This window comes from Tauraco erythrolophus, chromosome 7 (assembly GCF_009769465.1).
Source record: "Tauraco erythrolophus isolate bTauEry1 chromosome 7, bTauEry1.pri, whole genome shotgun sequence".
In the NCBI taxonomy this organism is placed as follows: domain Eukaryota; kingdom Metazoa; phylum Chordata; class Aves; order Musophagiformes; family Musophagidae; genus Tauraco; species Tauraco erythrolophus.
In genome coordinates this window covers 501487-528562 of record NC_141471.1, presented here as the reverse complement: position 1 = coordinate 528562, position 27076 = coordinate 501487, and the positions used below count along the sequence as shown (strand labels likewise).

General features: G+C 48.5%; 1 protein-coding gene across 2 annotated transcripts in view; it reads right to left on the bottom strand.

Annotated features, from left to right (window-relative positions):
• Window positions 1–2043: 2043 nt before the first annotated feature.
• SMARCC1 (SWI/SNF related BAF chromatin remodeling complex subunit C1) overlaps window positions 2044–27076 on the bottom strand; it is a 100834-nt gene continuing 75801 nt past the window's right edge. For both annotated transcript variants that reach the window (XM_086614436.1, XM_086614435.1), the window contains 4 exons: window positions 24708–24842; window positions 20644–20902; window positions 4650–4826; window positions 2044–3044 (listed from right to left, as the gene is read on the bottom strand). In XM_086614436.1, coding sequence (XP_086470562.1) covers window positions 2953–3044; window positions 4650–4826; window positions 20644–20902; window positions 24708–24842 — 663 coding nt within the window. In that variant the 3' untranslated portion in view covers window positions 2044–2952. The remainder of the gene's footprint in view (window positions 3045–4649; window positions 4827–20643; window positions 20903–24707; window positions 24843–27076) is intronic.

The following is a 27076-nucleotide window of genomic DNA, read 5'->3' as shown; positions in this document are numbered from 1 at the left end:
CAGCGCGTTTTTTGGACAGGGCAGAAGGGCTCAGCACCGAGCACAGCACCTCGGTCTCCAACGACTCTACTGCCAGAAAACTGAGCCGGTTTATCACAGAATCCCAGACTGGTTTGGGTTGGAAGGGGCCTCAAAGATCATCTAGTTCCAACCCCCCTGCCATGGGCAGGGACACCCTCCACTACACCAGGTTGCCCAAAGCCCCATCCAACCTGGCCTGGAACACTGCCAGGGATGGGGCAGCCACAGCTTCTCTGGGCAACCTGTGCCAGTGCCTCACCACCCTCAGAGGGAAAAATTTCTCCCTCAGATCCCATCGAAATCTCCCCTCTTCCAGTTCAAAGCCATTACCCCGTGTCCTCTCACTACAGACCCTTGTCCAAAGCCCCTCTCCAGCTTTCCTGTAGCCCCTTTAGGCACTGGAAGGTGCTGGAAGGTCTCCCCGGAGCCTTCTCTTCCCCAGGCTGAAGCGCCATCAGCGCGCTGCTTCAGAGGCAAACGCTCCTACTTGGGGAAGCAACAGGAGTGTTTAGACTCTAATCCAGATTAGATTCCAGGTTTCAGTTTAATCGAAAAGGCAAATTATCCGGCGGCCTCAGGAGCCCTGCAGGAGAGGACAAAAGATGCAAACAGGGATCTGAATTAAACAATTGAACAGTGAAGCTGGTCCAGGGATGGAGGAACAGCGGGACCCCACCAGGGCCGCGTGCCCAGTCCTCCTCCATTAAACCCCACCACTTCAGAGCACTTCTTCCAAGTGTCCGACGGCAGCGGGAAGGCGAGCCCGAGCACCGGGCCAGGTCAGCGCGGGAAGGCAGGAATCCAACAGAAATAACCCCACTGGGCTTCGAACACCATTTCACTTCGTTCCGCGTTCACGAAGCCTTTTAAATCTGAAATACCATTTTCCGAAGCGGCGGCTCACCGCCTGCGTTCCCTCGGTGTCCGTAACGAGCTCAGGCTCTGTGTTTACTCCACTGCAGTGAAGATTCAGCCCCAAAAACCGACCCGCAGCACCAGCTTGCCCGCAACGCACGCGGCAGGGAAAGGAGACTCCAGACAAAGCGGCGTGGGCTTCGTACAAAAACCACTTTTTTTTTTTTTTTTTTTATTTCACAAAATCAGGTGGCTGCGTCGCAGGAATAAAACCGGCCCTATACATCGGATCAGATGAAAAAGTCAACACACGTATTATTTATACAGAAACATGACAGTGTCAAGAATTCAGGTGCTCTGTAGGATCATCACTAGTACAGTAAAAAATAGTCTCCATCTGGATCCTTTATATTGGAAGTTGATCACGCTAAAAACAACCTGAGGTTATTCTAAACCGGACTACGGTCTGAACCAGAAAATCCCACGCTCACCCCAAAGACCCTAGTGGGAAAGGTGACCGCGGGGCTGAGCTTCTCTGGTGGGAGGTGGGAGGGCAGGCAGGCTCTGCCGGGCACTGGGGGCTCTTAGAGCCTGGTGGTGGAAAGCACTGGAAGGAACGAGGCTGCAGATGATGGTCTGAGCACGTGGCGGACACGCAGGCGGCCCAGGAATGGTCACCCCATGCTCGTGCACCATCAGGACCTGGGAAGTTCAACCGTTAACGTCGATGAGTCAATCACCTGAGTGCTCTTCAAAGCAAATCCTTTTTTTTTTTTTAATGGTATGAGTGGTTCTGTGGGTTCCAGATTATTTGGGAGACCACCTTAGACCACCACCGTGCAAGCCACCCTTTAAATAAGCGGGTGGTCTTCAGAGCCACGCGAAGAAACCCGGCAAACCCTCCTAGGCCAGGAGGGGCCGGCGAAGGACGTTCCGTGGTCACTAACGCCGCGGCGGTCTGCATCGGCGGTACCATGCCGGTGGTGTCACTCAACGAGCGCTCCCAGATTTGCCGGCGATCCGCCGGCAGCTCCGCGAGCGGGAGGTGACGTGCGGGGTGTCCCGAAGCCGCGCGCCGCGGTCGCTGGCTCTGCCCACCTCGGCGGTCCGCAGGAGGTAGTTCTGGCGTTCGCCCCCCCCAGCCATCCCATCCCAACCCAACCCCGTTCCCTAACACTTCTTCGCTACCTACTTTTTTTTTTGTTTTGTTTTGTTCATTTTAAAAAGTAAAAAGTATATGCTCCAAAAAGAGGGACTAAAAATCATGGATTTATTCCTCAGTTGGCTACTGTACCAAGCTACTCAGAGGGAAGGCTCAACTACCACCTTCAAAGGCAAAAGAAAGGTAAAAACTGGAGCAAGAAAACTCCTACCATTGAGTGGTTTTATTCCAATTGAGTCACTCCTGGCTTCATTCACACTGGATCAATATTTCCTTTAATAAGTTAGCGAGGCAGCCCCAGGACTCTGCCACCGTCCTTAACGATCGGATATCGGTGATGGGCACGGCTGGCGTTCCCGCACCTTCTGCGCTTCGGCACGCCCTTCTTTTCCTTCTCTGCTCAAAACACTGGTTTGGCATCCCGTCTCGATGCTTTGCTCTACCCGGAGAACCCGAAAGATTAAACCACAGGTGGAGGTGGGCACGTGTGACATCCTAAAGCTCAGTTAATGCTTCCACCTTAAAAAGTTTGGTTTCTTTTTGTAACCCTCCCCAGGAGAACCCAAAGCTCAAAACACCGAGACGAAAGAAACCGGAGTGGAGCACGCTCGGAAAGGCGAGCAGCCCAAAGTGTAAAGGACTTCCCACCAGCAACACGGAGGCACTATTGGCATCTTTGACCTAAAGCTTTCCCAAAGGAATGCCAAGTACCGCCAAGGTTATGAGCAGTGGGGAGAGGGGGTGGGAAGAAGACCCTGCGTATACGTGCTTGTATATGTGTACGTATACGCACACACATACAACCGGGACAGGCCAACGCGAGGAGAAAACCTCCCAAGGGAACAGAAGGGAACTGAGGAATCCATTTTTGGTCACCACTGTGTTGCTGTAGAAGTTCCTTCTTCCTTGACTGCTTAGGGAGCGGCCGAGGCCGGCGGGGCTCCTGCCGGAGGTGGGGTTGGGGTCACCCCTTCCGCTGGCGGAGGCGGCTGCGCAGGAGGGGGATCTGCAAAAAAAAAACACAGCAGAGAAACCGTGAGCAGGACATCAGGAGGGGCTGAGCATGGAAAAAGAACCCAGATGTCTATATGCCATGGGAGACGCGGTTATCCGAGGGGAAAGCAGCAAGGACTGGCCCCAGAAACGGCCACGACTGTGGCTTCTCCATCTCTTAAGGTGCACGTGAAGCTCCACCATGCGTTTTATTGTGCTTTTCAACCACTAAACACGGCGTGGACTCCGAAAGAGGGGAAAAAAGATGTCAGGCATGCAGCTCAGCAACCAGCAAAGTTCACATGGAGCAACTTTTGGAGCTGGAATTAGCATTTCTCATCTCCCAGCTCTCACTCGAGCCTTTAGACGATGGCTCTTTTCTATTTCAAATAGATGCAACAATACACTTCATATAGAGTCTGCACTTCGGCTCCGAGCGCCGTATGTAGGTTAAAGTAGAGGAATCCACAGATGCAGCGAGTAGGAGGAAAGAAACGAAGGAGACAAAAGGCCAACTTCCATGCACAGCGCAGAGACGCTAATGGAACATGACTGACTTGTTTGGTAGGGGAGAGAAAAAAAAAGAAATTAAGATATGGGAAGAGAGCAAGCAGGAATACAACCTGACACAAGATATTCCCAGCGGTAGAGGCTCAGAAAAAGGAAAACTAAGTAAAGCTACAGCACCAGAGGAAGAAGGAGCGAACGTCGGAACAAAAATAGCATCAGGATGGAGTATTTAATGCTTGTGCTGGTTAACAGCGATGAGTCAGTGCTCCTCAGCAACCCCCTCCAGCTGAAGCCAACGTGGCATGGCTTTTCCCAATTATTTTTTGGGAGTGGTGCTACGAGCGATCGCAACTCCTGCCTGTCCGGTCACAGTCACACTGAGCAACGTTCTGCGCTGAAGCAGACCGGCACTTGTCCCACGCTGCAACCAACACACATTTCCTGAGGAATTCATGCCAGAGCATCCCGTGCCGGAGCATCCCGTGCCGGCCACGCCAGCTTTGCTTTTGCTTTTTGAGTTTGGCCACCTTCTCACGCTCGTTCAAGCAACACCCACGCAGCAGCGATTGACTTCAGCTGCTTTGTTTTGGGTTGGCATAAATCAACTTCGTTTTTGGAGGCGCAGGTATTTATACCACATAAGGAACATTCCCAATATACCTTTTGCTTCTTCCTAATTAGGACTTTCTCTTTCTAATGCCTAAGTTTTCAGTAAGGTATTGTTGAACTGAATTATATTCTGACCTCTGCTATTTAAGGATTTAGATGCAGTTAATTCCCAGACCTCTACTGTGCATTCTTTCAGACTAAGTCAAAGTGGTTTTTGATGATGACCACAGAGCCTCGGTGCCATTATAAATAAAATAAGGGAAGTTATAAATAAAATAAAGGACAATGGAGTATGTTCGGATGCCTAGAGGAGAGACAAGCACTTAAAGCTTCAAGCACACCTCTGGCACCAGCCTTTGGCTGCCCACGTGCACAGATCCTCTTATTCCTGCAGCAGACAAAGGGGTTTCAACGGCGATGACTTTTCCGGCAACGAGGCAAGCGACAGAAAAGCCCCACCAGGTACATTCCAAACGTTTTCTGCTGGAGATCCACTTACACATGCCGTTTGGAGCTGCTAGAGGAACGCGAGGTCCAATGAGGTTTCCTGACATCGGTGCCATGCCAGGTGGGGGAGGACCGCCGCCGGCTGGGTGGATGTTGGCCGACACACTTGGCATCATCCGGCCCGGCATGGGCTGTCCGGGTATCATGGAACCGGGCCCCGGCATCTGACCTGCAAAGAGACATGACAGCGAGACTCACGTGAAACTTGGAAGTGATCAGAAAAGGAAAAAAACCAGAGTTAAGCTGTTCTCTGAGCAGCAAGGGGAAAAAAAAAAAAAAAAAGTCTTGTCCATGAGAGCCAACTCTGTACGTGCTCCAAACACCAACAGAAATGCCTTTTCATTGCCCCAAAGTCAACACACGCCCTCCAGAGGAACCACGGGGCACTCGTCTCTCCAAACCATCAGCGCGAGAGGCACGTGGAAGGTAACAGTCGCAGCCAAAACCCAACGTTTCAAGTGAACCCCTACCAAAAAGGGCATTTGCCAGTGGTTTAAACAGAGGTGTGGGAACCAAGTTGCACATTACTCTAGTCCTAAGCGTGCTGGTTTCGGCTGGAGTAGAGTTAATTTTCTTCACAGTGGCTAGTACGGGGCTGGCTTTGGGTTTGGGTTGATACCACGGATGTTTTCGTTCCTGCTGAGCAGCGCTTACGCTGAGCCGAGGCCTCTCCTGCCTCCACCCACCAGTGAGGAGCCAGGGGGGACACCCCACCGGGACCACCGACCCCAACTGACAAAAGGGACACTCCACGCCATATGATGTCACGCTCAGTGTATAAAGCTGGGGGAAGGAGGAGGAACGTCCTCCCCGGACGTTCGGAGCGATGGCGTTTGTCTTCCCAAGTCACCAAGACCTGTTTTCCTGGAGACAGCTGAACCCCTGCCTGCCCCTGGAAGGGAATTCCTCGTTCTGCTTCGCTTGTGTGCGTGGCTTTTGCTTTCCCCATTATCTGTCTTTATCTCAACCCATGAGTTTTCTCACTCTTACCCTTCCCATTCTTGCCCCCGTCCCACCGGGGCGGAGCGAACGTTGGGGTTAAACCACGACAATAAGGCACCGAAGTAAAAGCACTTGATAAAAAAGAGCAGCCACAAAGCCTCATGGATTAATTTAATGGGAGAACTGAAATCATACAGTTAAAATTTGGACTGTAGAGAAATTTCCACTATTAAAAACCTTATTCTGATGCGAGGGAGGGTTCCAGTAAGTCTTCCTCAGGTAGCAGCTCCGTAACAGACCTTTACGTTCCAGCTGCATACGGGAACCGTTGGAATCGCTCAGCTTTGGACACCTACAACTTGCTGATCGACGCTTTAAAACCTCATTTGAAAAGATTATTTTGCATAATCCAATTACACTTACATAAAGATAGAGTATTTTAGGTAGAAAAGCAGCCATTAGGCACGGACTGTAAAGGCTTCCTTCAGAAAAGCTCATTCCACCCCAAACCCCAGGCGATTACGCGAAATAAAGGTCGATGGCAGAACCCTCCAACACAAAACCAGGCTGTGAATACACAGAAAAAGCACCACAGCCAGACTGGAGGTTAAAGCCAAGAAAGTGGGAGCTCTGGATTCGGGACCGAGTCAATACTTCAGCACAAACATTATTAACTTACGCTCAGCTTCGGAACAAGAGCTTTGAGTAGTAATTTCCAGGTGTCTGTTCCTTCCATGCTCCAGGATGTCAGGAAATTGCACTGGTTCAGGAGCTATTGCCTGATCAGTTGGGTTTCCAGCTCTTAGCAAGCATCCTCCGGGCAGAGGTAGGACCTCACGGGCCCACCAGCACGTCAGGACAGCCTGGATGTGAGACGGAGCACCCAAGACGGACCTCAAAGAGGAAACTGGGCTGCTCTACACCTGAATGCTCGGGAATTTACGACTTAGAAGAAGAATAATAATCTGCACTTGGTGATCAAAAGCAAACCCTGCTCTTTGGGAACTGTCACTACCTAATGCCTGTGCAGACACCTCTGCCTGAGGGCCACATCTCATGCTCTCACAGAGGTGAAGTCCACCAGCCATCCCAAATCCTTCTCCATCCCTGCCTGTCTGCAGAAAGCCAGGGGGTCCACTGGAGAGCACTCCAAGCATGCAGGAACACCTACTGAACAGCAGCCAAAAAAAGAAAAACGCAACACAAGCAGATGAACTCGCTCCACTTCCCCCACGCTCCGTGCCTTCACCAAGCACACGAGTCTGCCCTGCTCAGCCACGTCCCTCCAGAAGATGCACATCTTGGGTATCTAAAGCACTTGGTAGCTCATCTAGCCCTTGGTTGCTGGCCTCTGCCTGTAGTTCCATGGTACTTTAAACCAATAACCTGCTCTTTGAGAAAGACAGGCCGTCCTTGCCAAAAGGCCAAGGCAAGATGAGAGTTTAAGGCAGTACTTGACCCTCAACCCAGAGCCACTAACAGTCCCAGCGCAAAAGAATCCAACACACCATGGCCCACTGGCTTCCTACAGTCCTGGAGATCTGTGGCAGAGGTGCTGAACCACCTTAAATTGTCAGCGACTCCGAAGCATCGAACCATGAAAAATGTAGTATCAGACCTCCCGGTCATGGAAACAAGAGGTCCATGTGCCAACCTGATGCTGCGATGCGAAGCTCTACAGAAGCCACCAGATTTCTCAAATATTTACAAAGGAAAAGAATTCTGTAAATGCATCCCTGGACACATTCCATCACTGATCAGCAGCCTGCAGCTCCCGTCATGGCATTTCCATCACTACGTATTAAAGAGCAGCAGCAGCAGTCAACCAGAAGAGCTGCAGACATTTGGGTCTCTAATTCCCTCCTTTGTCCTCAATATTAAAATATTTTTCAGGATGTTTCCTAAAATGACACGGCCTGCCTTTGTGGGTAACTCAAGGTGACCAAGTCCCATACACAATAGCTCCAGTGTCAGGGTTTCCCTTTCGTAGCCAAGTTGAGCTGGACGTTCCTCCACGGCCCACTGGCCTCCCCCTCCCCAGCAGCAGGGAGCTGCACGGGTCTGAAGGGTCATCTCCATCACAGAGTAACCCAGGTTGGAAGGGACCTCAGGGGGCTTCTGGTCCGACCTCCTCTCAAAGCAGGGTCAGCTCTGAGGTCAGACCAGGTTCCTCAAGGCTTTGACTGATCTCTAAAAGCACCAGAAACGGAGATCCCACCGCCTCTGTACAACACGTTCCAGTGCTCGACCTCCTTATATCCAGTAAAAACCTCTCACGTTCCAGCTTATGTCTCTCTTACTCCTACCAGGTGTCACTGAAAAACCTGTCTCTGTCTTCTTGATGACCTCCTCAAAGGTATTGTAGGGCTGCTGGTAGGTCCCTCCCACAGCCTTCTCCTCTCTGGGCTGGACAAGCCCAGTTCCCTCAGCTATGGCGAAAGCGCTCATGCCCTTGGACCATCTTTGGTGGTCCTTTGCTGAACTCACTCCAGTTTATTGATGCCTTTCTTGTACTGGGGGACCCAGTTCCACACATGTGGTCTAACCACAAAGAGGACAATCATATCTCCTCAATCTGCTGCCTGTGCTCCTGTCTGTACAGCCTGGGATGCTGCCAGCCTCTGCTGGCCCATGCTCAGCTTGATGCCCACTGGGACCCACCAGGTCTCTTCTGCAGAGCTGCTGCTCAGGGTTAGTCCAGCTGGGTGCAGGATTTCACATTGGTCCTTGCTGAATTTCACAAGGCTTCCGCCAGCTCGTTCCTCCAGCCTGACCCAGCCCTCCCGGCCAGCAGCCCTGCCCTCAAGCAAGCCACGGATGACACACAGACCACCGGAGACTTGAGCAGACGCGGCGTGAATTTACTGCTGCTGGCATCCGTGCATCTGTTGTGGTCCAGCTTGCTCCGAGACGAGGAGTGGGCAGAAAGGGCACAGCAGGCAACGCGGGAACGCTGCCACTGACAGCAACAGCCAGCACGGGCTGAGACTGAGAGACACAGAATCACAGACTGGTTTGGGTTGGAAGGGCCCTCAAACATCATCCAGTTCCAACCCCCCTGCCATGGCCAGGGACACCTTCCACTACACCAGGTTGCCCAAAGCCCCATCCAACCTGGACTGGAACACTGCCAGGGATGGGGCAGCCACAGCTTCTCTGGGCAACCTGTGCCAGTGCCTCACCACCCTCAGAGGGAAGAATTTCTCCCTCAGATCCCATCAAAATCTCCCCTCTTTCAGTTCAAAGCCATCGCCCCGTGTCCTGTCACTACACACCCTTGTCCAAAGCCCCTCTCCAGCTTTCCTGTAGCCCCTTTAGGCACTGGAAGGTGCTGGAAGGTCTCCCTGGAGCCTTCTCTTCTCCAGGCTGAACAGCCCCAACTCTCCCAGCCTGTCTCCAGAGCAGAGGTGCTCCAGCCCTCCCATCATCTCCGTGGCCTCCTCTGGCCCCGCTCCAGCAGCTCCATGTCCTTCTGCTGTTGGGGACCCCAGAGCTGAACACAGCACTGCAGCGGGGAGTTGGTCATCTACTAGTGTTAGAAGTGGATCAAGAGCTACAGGATCAGCGCTGTCAAGAGATCAAACGCTGTTGGGTTGGCAAACAGCCCCAAAACCCCCGTTTGCAGACTCTTCGTAATCGGTTCTGCGTGAGGCTGAGCTTCTAGGAGACTGCAGCTTGGAGCTCCACACGAGTACAGTAGGCAGACAAGCAGCTCCTCTGCGTTCTGCAAGGCTGCCCATGTGCAGAACCCAGTCTGGGGGTACACACGATCTCGGCCCGGACAGATCGGCTCCGGAGCACGGCCTGCCGGAGCACGCGGCTGCACAAGGACAGCTGGTCAAGCTCCAGAAGTCAGGATTTTCCCCTGATTTGCAGGAGACAGATAAGGGAACTACTGAAGTGCGTGATGTTACGTGAGGACCTGTGGCACAACCATCACAGCGTGTGAAAAGCAGCTTGTATTTCAGGCGCTGGAAGTTCTGGGTAAAATATTTAACAAAATCTCAAACCATGAAAAATCCTGTATCACCAGCAATCTCAACCATGGCAGGGGGGTTGGAACTAGACGATCTTTAAAATCCCTTCCAACCCAAACCATTCTAGGATTCTAAAAGGGAGCTGATCGGACCACTTGGGTAAGTGACACCCAACAAGGCTGTTCTCTTCACTTACGAAGTGTCCTGACAGCTTCACAGAACCACAGAACCATTTAGGATGGAAAAGACCTTTAGAGATCATCGAGTCCAACCGTTAACCGAACACTGTCCAGTCCAGCACTAAGCCATGTCCCTCAGCACCACATCCACACGGCTTTTAAGCACCTCCAGGGATAGTGACTCCACCACTGCCCTGGGCAGCCTGTCTCAATGCTCAATAATCATTTTGGGGATGAAATTTTTCCTCATATCCGATCTAAACCTCCCCTGGTGCAACTTGAGGTCATTTCCTCTTGTCATATCACTTGTTACTTGGTAAAAGAGACCTACCTCCACCTCGCTCCCACCTCCTTTCAGACAGTTGTAGAGAGTGAGAAGGTCTCCCCTGAGCCTCCTTTTCTCCAGGCTGAACAACCCCAGTTCCCTCAGCCGCTCCTCACAGGACTTGTGCTCCAGACCCTTCACCAGCTTCACTGCTCTTCAACTCAAAGTAGTTACTTTCCAGGAAAAAATTTACATTCTTCTGCTCTATTTATCTGTGCAAGAAGTCCTCCAAGAGTAGCTTATACCTTCAGAGGCTGCTTCTGCAAACCCAGTCTGTTCCTTTGAGCCCAGAACTGAAGAACGCTGCAGGTTTTGTTTCATAGGCAAAGAGGGAATTGGAGCATCTGCCTTGCCGTACTGACAGGCTGCCTATTTCTGGTCGGTTTGAAGTCTTCCAGTGCACTCAAAAAATGATATTTAACAGAAAAGACAACTCAGCATAGAGACTTTGGCGTTCAACTAATGCCCATCAGGGTACGTGGGAGAAAGTCTGTATGGGGGAAGGAACGACAGCTCAGTACGTGTTTAAGATCATCAGAGGTACAGGAAAAGCAAACAGGAGGCCTTTAAAGGTGGCCACCGGAATTCTGACGCTGTGGGTTTAAAAGTCCGCTCTCACCAAACCGCGCTACGCCGTGGAACTCGCTAACGCAGGTCTGCAGAAGGTAAACGTGTTGGTGGCCATGAACACCACCAGTTCAGCAGCCCCTAAAACGCTCGAGGAGCACGACTGGGGAAGGCTTGATCTGCATTTACTGTGCTCCCTGCAGCGCTCACAAAGCATTTACCATCACATCAAAGACAGCGCTGGGATCCTCTGGGCTGGCCCAACACACACACACACTCACAACCTACTCGTGAAAAGTCAAGTTTGCTGGAGAACGGAGCGGTGGAGCTGGCACGCCGAGCATTAGCATCGTGTCCGCATCTAGATCAGCTCCCACAAGCAAGATGAGTGCTGCTTCCTCGTACATCCTCATCCTCGCGTTCCTCCCACGCTCCGACTCCACGTATCGCACAGAAAGAGCGGCCACTTGGTACATCAAGACAATTTTATCGTGCCGTTAAGGGCTGTGGTTTGAGCAGATCTTTTATTTTTAATGAACTCTTGTATTTTCATCCCCCTAAAAAACCCAAACAAAACAGTTGTAGCTACAAACATGCAGAAGCAAAGGCGACTCCAACTGCTGGGGGGCAGAAGGGGAGGGCAGGGGCTCTCTGGAGTCCCCAACACAAGAAGGACATGGAGCTGCTGGAGCAGGGCCAGAGGAGGCCACAAAGATGATCCAAGGGCTGGAGCACCTCTGCTCTGGAGACAGGCTGGGAGAGTTGGGGCTGTTCAGCCTGGAGAAGAGAAGGCTCCAGGGAGACCTTCCAGCACCTTCCAGTACCTAAAGGGGCTACAGGAAAGCTGGAGAGGGGCTTTGGACAAGGGTGTGTAGTGACAGGACAAGGGGCAATGGCTTTAAACTGAAAGAGGGGAGATTTCGATTAGATCTAAGGAAGAAATTTTTTACATTGAGGGTGGTGAGGCACTGGACCAGGTTGCCCAGAGAAGCTGTGGCCGCCCCATCCCTGGAAGTGTTCAAGGCCAGGTTGGATGGGGCTTTGGGCAACCTGGTGTAGTGGAGGATTTCCCTGCCCATGGTAGGGGGGGTGGAACTGGATGATCTTTAAGGTCCCTTCCAACCCAAACCATTCTATGATTCTATGAACCTGTGCCAAAACGAGAAACTGGAGACCAAACATGGCCCAAAGACATAGAGGGCTTTGTAGCAAAAGGAGTAGATATTCCAAGCTACAAGAGATGTTATTCACTGGCAAAATTAAGATTCATTGGGGAATAAAAATGTAAAAATTGGGACGTCGCAGCTGTGTTTCAGAAGCTCAGGAAAGCTGGGAATGGAGAAAGCAGCCTGGGAGCTGCCACTTGGCAGGAGCCCCAACCTCTCCAAGTATAATTTGGCCATCTTCCCTCTAACACCACATGCCTACAAGAGTCTCTCCTCACTAATGAAGTGATTAATATTAAAAAAACCCTCTTCTGAAACACCTGAAGCTGGATCAGACTTACTACACACTGAGTGGCTTCACATGAGGTCTTAGCTCCACCATTGAGCAAGTATTCCTTCAGGCTGTCAAACCTGCAGCAATGCAAAGATTAAGGGTTTATGTTTTCTACTAAAAAAAAAATAAAATCAACTACTAAACAGAAATTAAATCAACTTTAAAACGTTTCTTCAAAGTGTGTCATCACTCCAAATCCCGTACGACGCTCGCTGGGAAGCACCCTCCTACCTGAACCAAGGCACGTGTAGAGCTTTTTTTCCTCTCTTGACTCTTAACAGGTTTAAAAATAAGTGGCACCACAGTTTTTCTGAAGACCCCTGTAAGCTCAGAAGCTCCTCAGTGTTTGAGGACAGGGGTGGCTGTCCATTTTTTGCCTTCCTGAGGTGGTACGCAAAAATTTAACCTTAAAAATAGCTGAAGGAACTTGCAGAGGAACAATCCTATCACATACCACAACACCAAAACGCTGGAGTAGTATTGAAGCAACACCCAAACAAACTGGCATTAAGCAAGGGGAAACTGGTACTACCACCACAGGAAAAACAAAGTCCTATTTTCATAGAGATCATCCTTTTTTTGTTTTCATTTTACAAGAGATACCGCTTCAAGACAATGGCTCGAGCATAAAATGCAGAAGTGTGACCTACATAAGGGGGAGAGCTTAAAAACAGCAGCGCAGGAAGAGATAAAGCCAAAAGGTTCAATAAAACGAGATTTAGCAGATGGAAAAAAAACCCAATCCTTTCCACGTTGGAGACGTTTTCTCACGCGTGCTCTGAAGCACTCCACCATTAGCAACCGGCCAACTGCAGGTTGACGTTACAGTGACACGGATGAGGAGCAGTTTTTAAGGATCTCCAAGGTATTTATCTTTATTAAATAAGCCTCTACCTCTATTAAATCAGCTATTTGAGGGTCACTGGAGCCGTAAACAGTTTTAGGATTTCTGTTTCGCTGTAGCAGCCGATGGGATGCGATGCACAAAGCTGGGAGCCGGTTCCAATCCCCCTGCACACCCCTCTCTTTACTATCCAAAGGGAAAGATCTGCAAATGCAGCCAGCGCTACGAGAAGGGAGTCCCTCCTTTGGCAGCCAGAGTGGGAGAAGCAGGCTGCGCTCCGACGTTCTGCTTGTCCCCGTAGGGGCCGGGCCTTGCTGGAATCTTGCTCCCCTGCTACTCAAGGAATTGCTTAGAATCATAGAATCATAGAATGGTTAGGGCTGGAAGGGACCTTCAAAGGCCATCTAGTCCAACCCCCCTGCAAGGAACAGGGATATCTCCAACTAGATCAGGTTGCTCAGGGCCTCGTCCAACCTGGCCTTGAACGTCTCCAGGGATGGAGCATCCACCACCTCTCTGGGCAACCTGTTCCAGTGTTCTACAACTCTTATGGTAAAAAATGTTTTCCTAATATCCAGTCTGAATCTACCTCCCTCTATTTCAAAACCATTACCCCTTGTCCTATCACAACAGGCCCTCCTGAACAGCCTCTCCCCATCTTTCTTGTAGGCCCCCTTGAGGTACTGGAAGAGAACTGCTTCCCAGTTCTGATACGGGAACAAGCCGAGGAGCGCTCCCGGGAACGCCTGCGAGCTTCGCTGCAGAGCGGCGCTCCGAGATGGGCTCCTTCCCACCGGGGACGGTTTGCAGAAGACGTGGAAGCCCGTACTTCTAACCAACCTCCCGGACACATCCCTTCCTTCGGCACGTCCTCTCCCCGCACGCGCCGCCGCAGACGATCCCAGAGCCAAGAACTGTGAATAATTAACTACAATAACTCGTTTAGCCTCGCGGCTCGGGGGAGAGGCACGATTCCCACTCCACTTGCGTATCGCGTCCCTGCCGATGGAGGGAGGCGTCGCTGAACGCCGGGGTGCAGCGCACCGGGTGCCCCAACACCCACACCCCGTCCCAGCTGAGGGCTCACCGTTGTCTGTCTACAACAAAGCAAGTAGGATGGAAGACACTTTGTTGAGAAGCTGCTTAGCGTGCCACAGCAGCAAGGAGACCCGTTCTGCAGGGCAGCACCTTCAAATATTAATGTATCTTCAATAATACATTCCTGTAAGGAGTCAGGAGCTGCTCGAACTTCCTGGAGAAGCTCTGCAGATGTTCAGACGACAGCACGGTGCCAGTCATTAAAACATCATCCAGCATCCTCAGCGGAACCGCTGTCATCTGGTTGACTCTTATTTATTATTCCAGCCCATAATGCCGCTTGCCTGGCCAGGTTTTCACACGGTCAAGAATATACCAGAGGGCACCCAACGTGGTTTGAAGGTTTCTGCATCACCCACCACCGTAACGCCGTGCCAACCCACAGCTACCCGCGTGCTATGGCACTGTGCACGACCATCCCTATTATTTTGCTTTCCTTTTATCCGACTGCTCCCTGCACGCTGCTCGGTACATGCGACGGATAAAAAGAAAGCACCGACAGCTCTTAGGAAATATCTACCAAAAGGAAGTGAACTCAAAATCCTTATCTGTACCAAAACCTCCTGGAACTGCAATCAGTCCAATAGGAAACAGCATCCAGCAGCTCGATTTAAACCCACAAGTTTTAAATAATGAAAAGCACAACATTTACTTGAAAAACCAAAAAACCACAAGCCCCAAACCACTTTCTTTTGAATATTTCAACCATGGACAGAAAATTATGCAAAATACATCGGGGGGGAAAAGGTTACTGAAGTTACTCATCCTGCTGCAGTGGAAGGTGTATCTCTGCCTCCTCATCCCATTCCTGCTTTGGGTCAGAAATGATTTCCTAGCTGAAAATCCCCCTTGAAGGGAAGAATTAATTAATGGCAGCTATTAATACATGACTATCTCTCTCTCTCCTAGAATTTCAAGAAGTTTCTCGTATTACACACCACAAGTATCACTTGTACAGGGCACTTAGTGTTGCACAGATAACCAGAATAGGGCACGAAGAAATCAACAATGTGCTTCAAATGACACAACCAGCAGCAAGGCTGGTAACCCAGGAAGAAACTGGGAATTTTAATTTCCGTTCTAATTACAAGGTACAGCTTTTCACAATGAAATCAGAATCCAGGTTTATTTTTCTATTTTAAAAGTCTTCATTCCAGGGGAAAGAACAAAATAAGCTCAGTCAAAATTAAAAAAAAAATAAATATCGGAAACAAACTATTAGTGGGACTTATCTGAAACCAGTGGCCGTGCCCAAAGACAGCAACATCTGGACATCGAGTTGACCGGAATCTCCTCACACCCCAGCACCACAGGGCAAACTGAAGGCAGCCAAACTCAAAACCCAGGCTCGTGCTGGAGAACCAGACATCAACTATACATCACAGCAACCTGATAATGGAGTTCTAGTTCAACTTTTTCAACCCAAGCTTTTTTACCATCAAGCCACGTTGCTTGCTACGACTAGCAAAGCCATAGTTAACCCAGATCCAGAAAGAAAAGCCACGGGAGAAGCACCAAAAGCTTCTAAGAAGCCTCTCTGGCTGCGTGTTGTACATGGCCCGCCGTAAAACTCTTGCTTTACGTGGCATTCCCCAACAGCTCTCCTCTCCGGAGCAGCTCTCCTGGCTCCTCTCGATCTCCCTCTGCCCGTGGGCACCGGCCTCTGGACCGGTTTCAGCTCTTCAGCACGCACCAGCGAATTCTGTGGTCCAGCAGAACCAGACGTGGCCACGTGGATGAAAAGCAGCTCATTGCAGGACTGACCCTTCACTGGAGATGTTCGCCAGCTGTGTCCAGAGGCGGACATATAAGCTAAAGAACATTTTTCTGGAGCGAGCTTTACCGTTAACTTTTAGTTAAGAGATTTGGCTTAACCGCTTCTGCCTCTGAACCTAGAAAAGCTGTGAGCAGGAATTTTTATTGTTTTTTTCTTCCATTTATAGATGCCTTTTCAGATCCTTTCATCGCTTTGTTTCCTACCGTCTCTTCGGCTTTCATCAATCACTTTAAAGACATCTGACTTTGCCTTTTGTTCATGGTCTACTGAACCAACAGTTACACTTTTAGTCACTACTGAGGTCAGAAACCTGTTTGAAAACATCAGTGAGAACCAAGGTAAAGTCTGGAGTTAAACCCACGCAGCTGAAGAGGAAATTGCGCAGCGTATTTCCATCCCAGCTTCCCCTCGGGGCTGTGGTTTGGAAGGTTGCCCACTGGTGCGTCTCAGTTACTACTAAATTGTTTTGGGATTTTTCTTGAACGCAAACTGAACGGCTCACTTCTTCCTGCAGAGCTCTTGGACGGACCCACAGGCAGGGCTGAGGCTCCAATAACCTCGTTATACCCAAACGAAGAATGACACCATGGTATTCATCACTGAGGTTTTCTTGAAATCGGCCACCTTAGGGACAGCAGGTTGTTATTGGAGAGAAGCTGAGAACTCGGGTGAGGAAACTGCTCCTTCTCACAAAAGCATGTCCAGCTCTGCACTGGGAAGCTGTACACCAACAGCTCTGAAGCCAGAGCTTCATCTACAGGACTAAGAGGCACAAAAAAGAGCTTTCAGGTTTCTTCTGCAAGTGTCTCAGCCCTCTCTAGCAGGGATTACTCTGCTAGGTGAAATTCATCTACCCACACCCTACAATTTTTGGCATCTCCACCAAGACAAGAGACCACGGAGATGATGGGAGGGCTGGAGCACCTCTGCCCTGGAGACAGGCTGAGAGAGTTGGGGCTGTTCAGCCTCAAGAACAGAAGGCTCCGGGGAGACCTTCCAGCATGTTCCAGTACCTAAAGGGGCTACAGGAAAGCTGGAGAGGGGCTTTGGACAAGGGTGTGTAGTGACAGGACATGGGGCGATGGCTTTGAACTGAAAGAGGGGAGATTTCGATGGGATCCCAGGGAGAAATTCTTCCCTCTGAGGGTGGTGAGGCACTGGCACAGGTTGCCCAAAGAAGTTGTGGTTGCCCCATCCCTGGCAGTGTTCCAGGCCAGGCTGGATGGGGCTTTGGGCAACCTGGTGTAGTGGAGGGTGTCCCTGCCCATGGCAGGGAGGTTGGAACTGGATGATCTTTAAGGTCCCTTCCAACCCAAACCATTCTGGGATTCTGTGACTCATGTGCCGGTATGCAGTAGAGGACCTTCTAACATAGATGCACAGCTAGTAAGGTGAAGGTTCACCAGATTGTTTCGAAGGATCCTAAATTAGCAACTGAGCAGCAAAAACTGCTACTGGTCTATGTCTGTACAGGTAGTAATGAAAGTATTGGGCTATTAAAGCTCCAAGACTTATAAATCCAATAAATACACCACAACTGCTGTAAAAACGTGAAAGTAAGGAAAACACGTAGGATACAATAGAGGTTCTGTAGTATTTATCACTGATTCAACATGACCAACATGATGTGATAAAGGGATTGGTTTCGACGTATATAACACATGAGGTGTGAGCGTCCAAAATGCACCTGCTGACCTCCTCAGCATGTCGGTAGGATTTCTGGGGGCTGCTGTGTGCAACAGAGACACGTCCAGCAGAGACTCACCCTGTGACGATGCACTCATCTGTCTAAGAAAGTCAAACTCTGGGCATCTGAGACCAGCTAAAGAGAAAATCAGGTGAATTTGTGAGTCACCGTCTCGGGGGACTGACGCATCCCCAAGTCACTGTTTGCACACACCCACCCGGGGCTGGCTCAGGGTTTAAGCGCTGAACTCACTCGAGGAAACGGAACTTTTCCACTTTCTCTCCTTGTCCTCAAGTTATACAAAACTCCACCATGGAGCCAAAGAGCTTTGGTACTAAGATGTGACCCTAACAAACTTAAGGACCCGAGGAAAACAGACTGTTTTGTTTTCTAGGTGAGATCAGCTGGGGTACTGTAGAAGAAGCAGAGGGGTTTGCCTTCAAACTCTTGAAATCTTATGAAGGGTCTCTGAACTCCCACCTTCACAAAAACATCAAACCAGTGAACTGTTGGACTCGTTAAAGTGCAAGATGCAAGGCCAAGTGCAAGGTCCTACACATGGGTTGGGGCAATCCCAAGCACAGGTACAGGCTTTGAGCAACCTGGTGTAGTGGACGGTGTCCCTGCCCGTGGCAGGGGAGTTGGAACTGGATGATCTTTGAGGTCCCTTCCAACCCAAACTGTTCTGGGATTCTATGATCCTAGTCCAGTATTTGCACGGCATGAGACAGCACCAGATGTTTCACTGTCGTGGCAGCCAGAAGCGCTGAGGCTCATCCACCAGTCTGCTGCCCTCTTAACAGGAGGGGTGGTGGAAAAGTCAATCTATTGACTAACTTTAATCAAATTTGAAAGAGAGATGTACTGACTAATTAACACAGTGCCACACTGCCCCAGTCCACGCTGAAAGGGATCACTGGGGAGGCAGAGGGTCTGCATGATTACGATGGGGCTGAAGTAATATGGTATTATGTGAACTGAGGACGTGACTCTATTAGAAGTCAAGTTTTATTAGTCCCCTCGTGAATACAACAATGCATTTCATCTTGTTACATTTTCAGCCTCAATAGCAGCTGGTAAGAAAGAGCTGGTCTAATGATACGCAACGATTGTCCCCTTTAATCTGCTTTCAATTTGCCATTTTTCCATTTCACAGAACGTTTCTTCATCCTATCGCCAAGTGCAGAGACCCGAGTTGTCAATAAGCACACAACAGACAGGTTGAGCTACAATATTATTTGAATTTAAAAAACTAGACCATATTTTATCACACTCCAAATTCAATTTCAGCAAAACAGCTCCTAACACAATGTCAGCGTTTTTTGTCCACAAGTGCAAAATGAAGCCAGGAACTCGCTGCCTCTGATCCCTTAAAAAGATCATCAGCTTAAGCACCTGCATCACAAGATGACCAACTCTTTCCTACCTTCCAGCATCACTCTGCATCTGTGGATTGATTCGAGTTTTACTACCGTGGAGATTCACGCAGCTGGATTAGATGCCTCACGTTTTCCTGGTCACCTGCAAGCCCTGCTAGTTTGCCACCAATTCTCCTCTTTTCCAAACCATACTCTCAACACCGGTCTTTCCCCAAGACAAAAACTCGAGCTCCTGCACGCTTTTTGTTGCCACATCTGATTTTTGATGATGATACCCCAAACCTTTCAGCTTCTTCAGCAGCAGCCTATGCAAGACCTTCCAAAATATCTTCAGCTAATAACCAACGAGGTCCTCTTTCAGATGAGCTTTTGGTCAAGCAGTTGACAACTGACAAAAGCTACTGGCCTTCGATGTGGTCTAGTCAGACAACCAGGTCACTCAACGCCGTGCAGTGCTATTACATCCTAAATTATCGTTCCAATGACATTTATCAAGCATACTCAAGCCATCAGTTCTAACTCCCATAAACACCTTCACAGCAAAAGTACAGTATTTCGTAGTGCCACTCCCTTTTAACAGCAAAATGGTTTAAAGATGAGACTACAAACTTAGCAACTTAGTTTTTTAACAGCAGGACTGTTAGTTTTGCCCAGAAGCACAAACAGTTGTTTCGAATAAGTTGCTGCATATTTTTTTTATGCCCAGTGGATGCTTCTCCTCCTGAGGTGACGCACAGTCGCATCACCACCTCATTTCTCCATCCTTCAATATTGGGAATATCTCCACCCCTGGAGATATCTGAACCTCAAGATGACAAGCCCTTTGCAATCCAATCCAGCTGGCTTTGCTCAGAGCAGGGGGCTGGACCGGATACTTCCAAGTGACTCTTCCACCCAACATGGTTCTGTGACTCAGCTGGGATCGAGCACAACCGAAGGGCAGAAGCCAGAAAGCAAAGCCCTGAGCAGGGCACGGGAGCACACTGGAATCAGGTTTCCTGCCAAAGGAAACTGCTTAAGGAGCTTCTTGCCTCTGCGTCTCGTTCTAGTCCTATCCCTGAAGTTTTTTTACAAAGTTAAGCGTGTCATGAGCTGAAGACTTTGAGGGAATGATTGTTCTTGAAGGAGCAGAGATCACTGGGCATAAAAGTAAAAATCTAAGGCAATACAAGCAAGCTAAAAAATATTTTAAAATTACATTTGGTGGCAGCTCCATTTTGTACTTTAGAGCTTGGTGTGACTTATCTCCGAGGATGGAGACTTCACAATCTCACTGGGCAACCTGCTCCACCATTTGATGGCCCTCACAGAGGGAGGAAAGAAAAATAAAAAGTATTTTCTTGTGTTCAGATGGAATTTCATGTATTTTAATTTATGCCCATGACCTCTTGCTCTGTTGCTGGGTGTTACTGAGAAGAGTCTGGCTCCCTTGTTCCCTCCTTTCGGGTGTTCATACACATTGGTAGGATACCTCCTCCCCAAACTCCATCCGCACATCTGGTGCTGGGGCAAAGCGATAAAACGAAGCTGCAGCACAAGCAGAGCTCATCCTTTTAGTAAACTGGGTTTGTTTTATAAGCAGCACCATTATAAACCACTCCATATCACAGACCATCCATTACACCTGTGGTTTTACCTGGCCCTACCTCTGCCTCTGATTCGACTCTTACGAACGGTGATCAATGTAAAGGGACCTTCTTCCAGCTCTTACCTGGCTGCGGTGGGTGAGGAGGTGGCATTTGGTGGTGCATCATAGGGTAGGGCGGGGGCTGCTGATGAGGCAGTAAGGCTGGATGTGCTGGTGCCCCGAGGGGGTTCATCCCAGGCCCACTGGAGTGCTGGTGAGACTGCTGCGGGTTTTGACTGTGCTGCTGCTCCATTTGCTGCCGAGCCCTTAATTCGGCGTATTTCAGCTGTTCCATGTGAAAATTCTGGCGTTCTGTCAGCAGCTGTTGTCTCTGCTGCTCTAACTATGTCAAAAACAGGAGGAAAAAAGGCAGAGTGAAGTTGAGAACTATACGTTTAAAATATGTTTCTGCAAATCAACCCCCTGTCCTATTGATACACAACCAATTTGCAGCTGGTTTTGGTAAAGGGTCCAGGTCATTTTCCAGCTGGAACAGATGAACTCACCCTGTTTTGTCCTAAAGAACCTCTCAATAATACATCACATCACTCAATGAGTACTGTGCAGAGCATCCAGCCTTCATGCAATTCTAGAAGAAACCGCTATTCTGTCAGTCTTCTGTACGTTGGAACGAGGGGAACAAGAAACTAAGGAGATTTTCTAGGGAAAGATCAAAGCAGAACACGTGTGGAACAGCATGAGCTCAGTGATTACAGGCAAGATCCTGCTCCATACCTTTATTTTAAGTGTAGGACCTGGACATCGTGGTGTTCAGACAGCAATGAACTGCACTAGTAAGTGTGTTATTGAAAAAAACTGATGTAATTTAGGCCAATTGATACAACATAGATTCTTTGCTTAATTTTGAAGCCATGTAACAAGTAAGCAAGGCCAAAATGAAAAGACAAGCTACAGAAAAGATTTCTGACTATTGGGCATTTCTGGGACGGGTCACTGTCCCGGTTAAGGAAGCGTGTGTCATTTCACTTAAACGGCAACGCGTTTCTCATCTTTTGCTCTTAAGCAACTCACCTATGGATTTGTGTGACTCGTTTACAAATATTCCATGAGCGTTTTAAGACACACTCCAGAATTTCGCTGAAAAGCAGGTTGCCAAGGAGACTTCCACCTAGCAGAAGTTCTCCAAAAAATCCCAAAGCTCCATCAAGACTTTGTGTCAGCGGTCTGACTGCTGACAAAGCGCGGATGAAAACAGCCTACTACAGAGCACGCATTCACCAACGGACCCAGATGGGGACGGAGCCTCATGAATAACACATACTCCTTGTTGGGGGCCAGTTTTCTGCGTGTAGGGACTACAATGGGATTATTCATGCTGCCCTGACTCCTTTTTCCTTGACCAATCGGAGAGGTTAGCGGGAAGAACTTGATAAAGCGAAGAGACACGTATCCCAATGGTGTAATTGTGCATGTGTGGAAACAGATTCCGTAGGTGGCAGGCGGTTCACGGAAGAATTACTGCAAATGACCCGAAACGAAGGCTTACCGTACTTTCTATAGCCTTTCTGTAGTCTTTTATATTCCTGCTTTGCTCCCTTCTTGGTACCCTATCCTGCTACAGTTAAAAAAAAAAAAAAGTATCCCTAAAGAGCATCCAGTGTCTGAAAATGCACCTTGTGCTTAGGAAAACCAGTGAAAACTTCACTTCTACACATTCTCTCTGCTCAGGATGAGAAAAGACAGTTGGACAGAGGAAAAAGGCAAATAAAGTCAAGTTGTGACACTGGTCTTAAAACTGATGCAGAGCCCCAGTTTAAGTTGGTCTTAAAAAGTGATGCAGAGCCCAAAACACGTGGCTCTGTACTAGGATCTTGCACTTGTAATCATTTCAGAAGCAGGTTCATGGCCAAAACCTACTGCCATAGCCCCAAATTAGCATTAAGACAACTGGTAGTAACATGTTTTCTGGTGAGCAGCCTATCAGTAATTTGCATTTACTCTTCAACTCCCAAAACACAGTTACAGGTGCAGCGGGTGCCAGGGAAGAGCGAGGTGAGGCACCTTAATGAAGGCCACCACGCATCAGCCTGCCACAAAACACCCCTACACAACCTGATTCACAAAACCAGTCAAATTTTTAGGTATGTAGTCATGAATACTACACCCTTGACCATCTTCAAATTTGCAACAGCGTGCTTTCACACTGTTGCAAAGCGATTCATAATTAGAAGGGACTACTACAAGCACTTAATGTCTACTCATACAATAACCATAGTTGTACTACAACTTCATCTTCAGCAAGAAGATGAACTCCTCCTCAAACAGAAATGAGTAAGGACAGCATTCGTGTGCTATTATAAATTTTGGGGCAATAAGGCTCCTACCGATGGGATCCCTGCTTAGATAGAGTTGGCAGCACCGAAATTACTTGAGCTTAAACGCTGAAGTAAATGTGTTTTGTCTAAAATCTAACACCCTCCAGTCTGCAGCACAGATTTCTTTCAACAATACTTAGAATTGCTTTACCTTTACTTTACTATACTGTAAGAAAAAGCCAGTGCAGCAAATAAGGACGTATATATAGTGTGCAATGGCACCAAGGAATTTTACTTTAATTATTCCACTAAATATCCACAATGACAGGTGAAAAGACTGAATTTAACTACCAGAAAGCCAAGGGACAAATTTGCATGCACATTTTTAAAAAGGAAAATGTCATGTGCCTCAAAATGAGGCAAAAACCAACCTGTCACTAACAGAATATATCCCCCAAAGAAAGAAATCTACAGAGAACCTTTTCAAAATAGTTAGGTCCATTTCTTGAGCTGCCAATCAGTGTCAGAGGCAAACACCACCCTGAAATGGTTGGGGATGCTGAGCAATCTAGAAATTCTTGCTGACATTGTGCTACAGCAACAGACCACAGTTTGTCAAACTCCATCAAGGCGATTAATGCCAAAGTGAGGATGTAAATTCCATCAAATCTGCATGGTGGGGCAAATGTGAAAGCCTCTAGAATTAGGAGTCAGTACCTTCAATACATCCAGAGTTAATTGCTTATTGAGGAAAAATGAGCAAGCTACACAACAGAAAAATCACAAAACCTGACTGCTCTCTGATAAAAATGAAATTTTTGGTGATCTTTACAGTAGTTGAAGAGAAACCACTTCTCGGAACGCCTGCTGCACTTTACATGAAAGAAGATTTAGTAACTGATGTGTAATCCAGCCACTGACAGAGACAGCATCTCTTCCATGTTTACACCCTGATTTTAGGGATACACAAGCCTCCAGTGAGGCATCACTACCAGTGCCACAGCATAAACACAGCCCTGCATGGGATGCATCGTACAGATGCTCTTAGTGTCACCACCTTCTTCAGCTGGCTAGACCTCAACCAAGACCTGTGCCCTGGCTTAACGCCTCACTAGACTGAGGACAGAAACTAACCTCCTTCCTCAGCTTGCCCAGCTCCTCTTCCTCCTCAGTTGCACTTCATTAGATTTGTCAATTCAGCTTTGTTCTATTTTGATACTTTTCTAGTCCCTTTGAGCAACTGCCTTTTCCCACCTCCTGACATCGCTTCCTTCCCTTCCCCCGAAGCTGCTCCTGCTCTCTCCAGCTCAGGCAAATCCCTCGTCGTCACCAAACGAGAAGCTGTTACTCCTGAGCACGTATCCCTCTGCTACCTCATCTCACTCTGAGGACTTTCCCAAGAGCTACTGAGAACACCCTCCAAACAAAACCTTAACTACATGCTTAAACCCAAACCTCCAGTCTAAACCGGGTCAGGAAGGAAAGGCAGACAGAGCTGGTTTCCCCTCCCTTAGGGAAGTAAAGTTTCCATCCATTTTGCTCTCTTTACATGGAAAAGCCGTTTGTACATCAGGTATCCTTCATGTGATAAGGCCTACATAAAGGCTCAGGACCAACTCCACATTCATGCTTAGATGACAGGAGTCAGGATTAGGATACTACCAGTTTGCTGATTATTGTAGAAGGAAGATCTGGACAGAGGAGTGAGCTCAAACACCACTGCAGGGGGAAATTATGAATTCTAGCTGAGGCAGAGACACCTGCATAAAGGTGAGGAAGAGCTGAAGCTGCTAGTTTTCCAGCTGTTACATACGTAGATCTTGGCAGTGACTGATTTAATGCAGAGTTTCAGATTAGTACCCTCCTACTTACTGCCTCCTTCTCTCTGTCCATAATGGTTTCCAGCTCCTCAAAATGACGAAGTTTTATCTCCAGCTTCTTCATCTGCGTCTCCACCAGAAGGGCGACCAGGGACTTGATCTTTCTTTCTTCCACTGCTGCGAGGTGCTGAGGATAAAACAGAGGTTTTTATTTAGTGAAATGCACGTAAAGCAAAGTGCCTTAAGGGAATAAATAAGCCAGCTACGCCTGCATCTAGCTTTAGCCATCCTATTCCACTGCTGGACAGAAAACAGAGTGTTGGATTATGAATCTTTGCTCGGAACCAGAAGCCTTAGGAAGATTATTAAGCTTTTAATCAAATAAATAGGTGTCATTTTTTTTAGACAAGAGGTATTGTGGATGCTGGGTGCTCATCAGCAAGCCAGTTCTGCCTCGGAGCCTTCCGAGCGCGGCGCAACAGAGGGCACTTTCAGTGGAAATGCAAATGAGGGAGCAAGGGTACGTTGTGCCGAGTCAGCCGCAGGTCATCCAAAAAGCTGTCACCAAAACACACACAGGAGGCTTTTACCTGGAACAACCCACAAAAAAAAAACCAACAGTGAGATGACTCTTGCACGCCTTTGCCATTAAAGTGTTTTTCGCTCAAGTAAACAAGAAGCGACGGATCCAGTTAAGCACATTCCCATCACAGGCAGCACCACACCACTAAGCCATACGCTTTCTCGGCGCAGCAGTTCCACCCCGGGCTAGGGAGAGCTTGCAGAGAAATCTCTGCACAGATATTAGAAGGAATTGTTAAAAAAAACCCCAACAACTCCAGTTTCCTTTTATAACCAGGTCGCACAGCGTTCCTGTTGCAGAAGAAAGCTGAAGGCAAAGCTGTATTTAAACTGCAAAAGCCAACTGTAGAAAAAGGCAAACAGATTCTTTACAAGGCTTTAGCTTTCCCATTTCCATATATACACCCATAAATGATAAGGGAGATAAATATGTGATACATGAGACAGTCTATAAACGCATTTCACATTTTCCACGTGTGAAAAGCACATTACTGATGCCTTCTACCAGCTCTTGCTCAAAGCCCGCTGTTCAAAACGAAAACGCACTCGGAACGCCCGCCACGTGTACCGCTTGGGAGTTTTGGGATTAACAGTCCGAGGATGTTTCCCGACCACAGAGTCCAAGCAAAGCCTTCCTGACCCATCCGAGGGTTAATGGGGGCTGGCGTTCCAGAAGGGAAAGGTGAGGGCCGGAGGGGAAGGAGGAAAAAAAAAAAAGAAAAAGCTGGATCTCACCCAGCTCAAGCTGCAAACAGAGACTCATATTTAGCAAGCTGTGCCCCAAACCTTGGCTCAGAACTGGGAGAAATACTGAGCTGGAGAAAGGAAGCATTATAAAACTCCCTGGTAACCCCAATTATAAACAGAATTTCTCAAAACCGCATGATATTGTTTCCATCACTATATGTTGTGTCATCTGGCAGCAGTCACCCCTGGTGACCCACCAGCAATAAAGCAAGTCTTCGGTAAATCCAGATAACATACATTCGAGATTCTCACGAAACGTAATTCGAAATCAGGAATAGTTTGAGAGAAGCAGAGTGATCACCCAAGTTCATCTAACAGCACATGCCACTCAAATTCCAGCGGCTATTCAGTTAAACATGGAACAAACAACGGTGCACACATCTGAAATAAAGGAACCAAACAGCTGAAACTACAAAATTTAATGTCAATTAATACTGTTTAGTAGAACAAACTCATTTGTAGGAGAAGTGGGAGCAGCAGAAGTACCTTTGTTGACACACACAGCCTCGTGACAGTCATTTCGCCTTGCCTGATGTGTGCAATTTTAATAATGAAACCAGATTAACGTAAAATCGGGAAGGCACATGATTAGGTAAAAGGCAGGTCTCAGAACACGCATCAGAAAGGAAATGATGACACTAGTTTTTTCCTCAAGAGACCCAAAGAGACTGCTCCTTAGCCTGGCAAAACCCCGTGCTTTCACATGGACAAGGAACAAGTCACTACTAAGTGCAGCTGCCAAAAAAATAGTGACAAAACTAACAGTGATTTAAATTGCCTGATAAACACAGCGCTGCATCCGCCTTAAGTCGTAAATAAGCCAAAAAGAAGATGGTATGTGATATGATCCCGGGGCAGGGCAATTCTGAACGACCCTGCCCATGGCAGGGGGGTTGGAAATGGATGATCTTTGAGGTCCCTTCCAACCCAAACCGTTCCATGATTCTATGACCTGAGTGCTGCTCAGCAAGGTAGCCCTGGCCTCGGGACAACGCTTCGGTTCACTATTTAAACGCGGGAGCCTTGAACACAAACACAGCAACTCGTGCCTCTGCACCTGGGCTGGGGCACGTTCATACAACCCTGACTCTG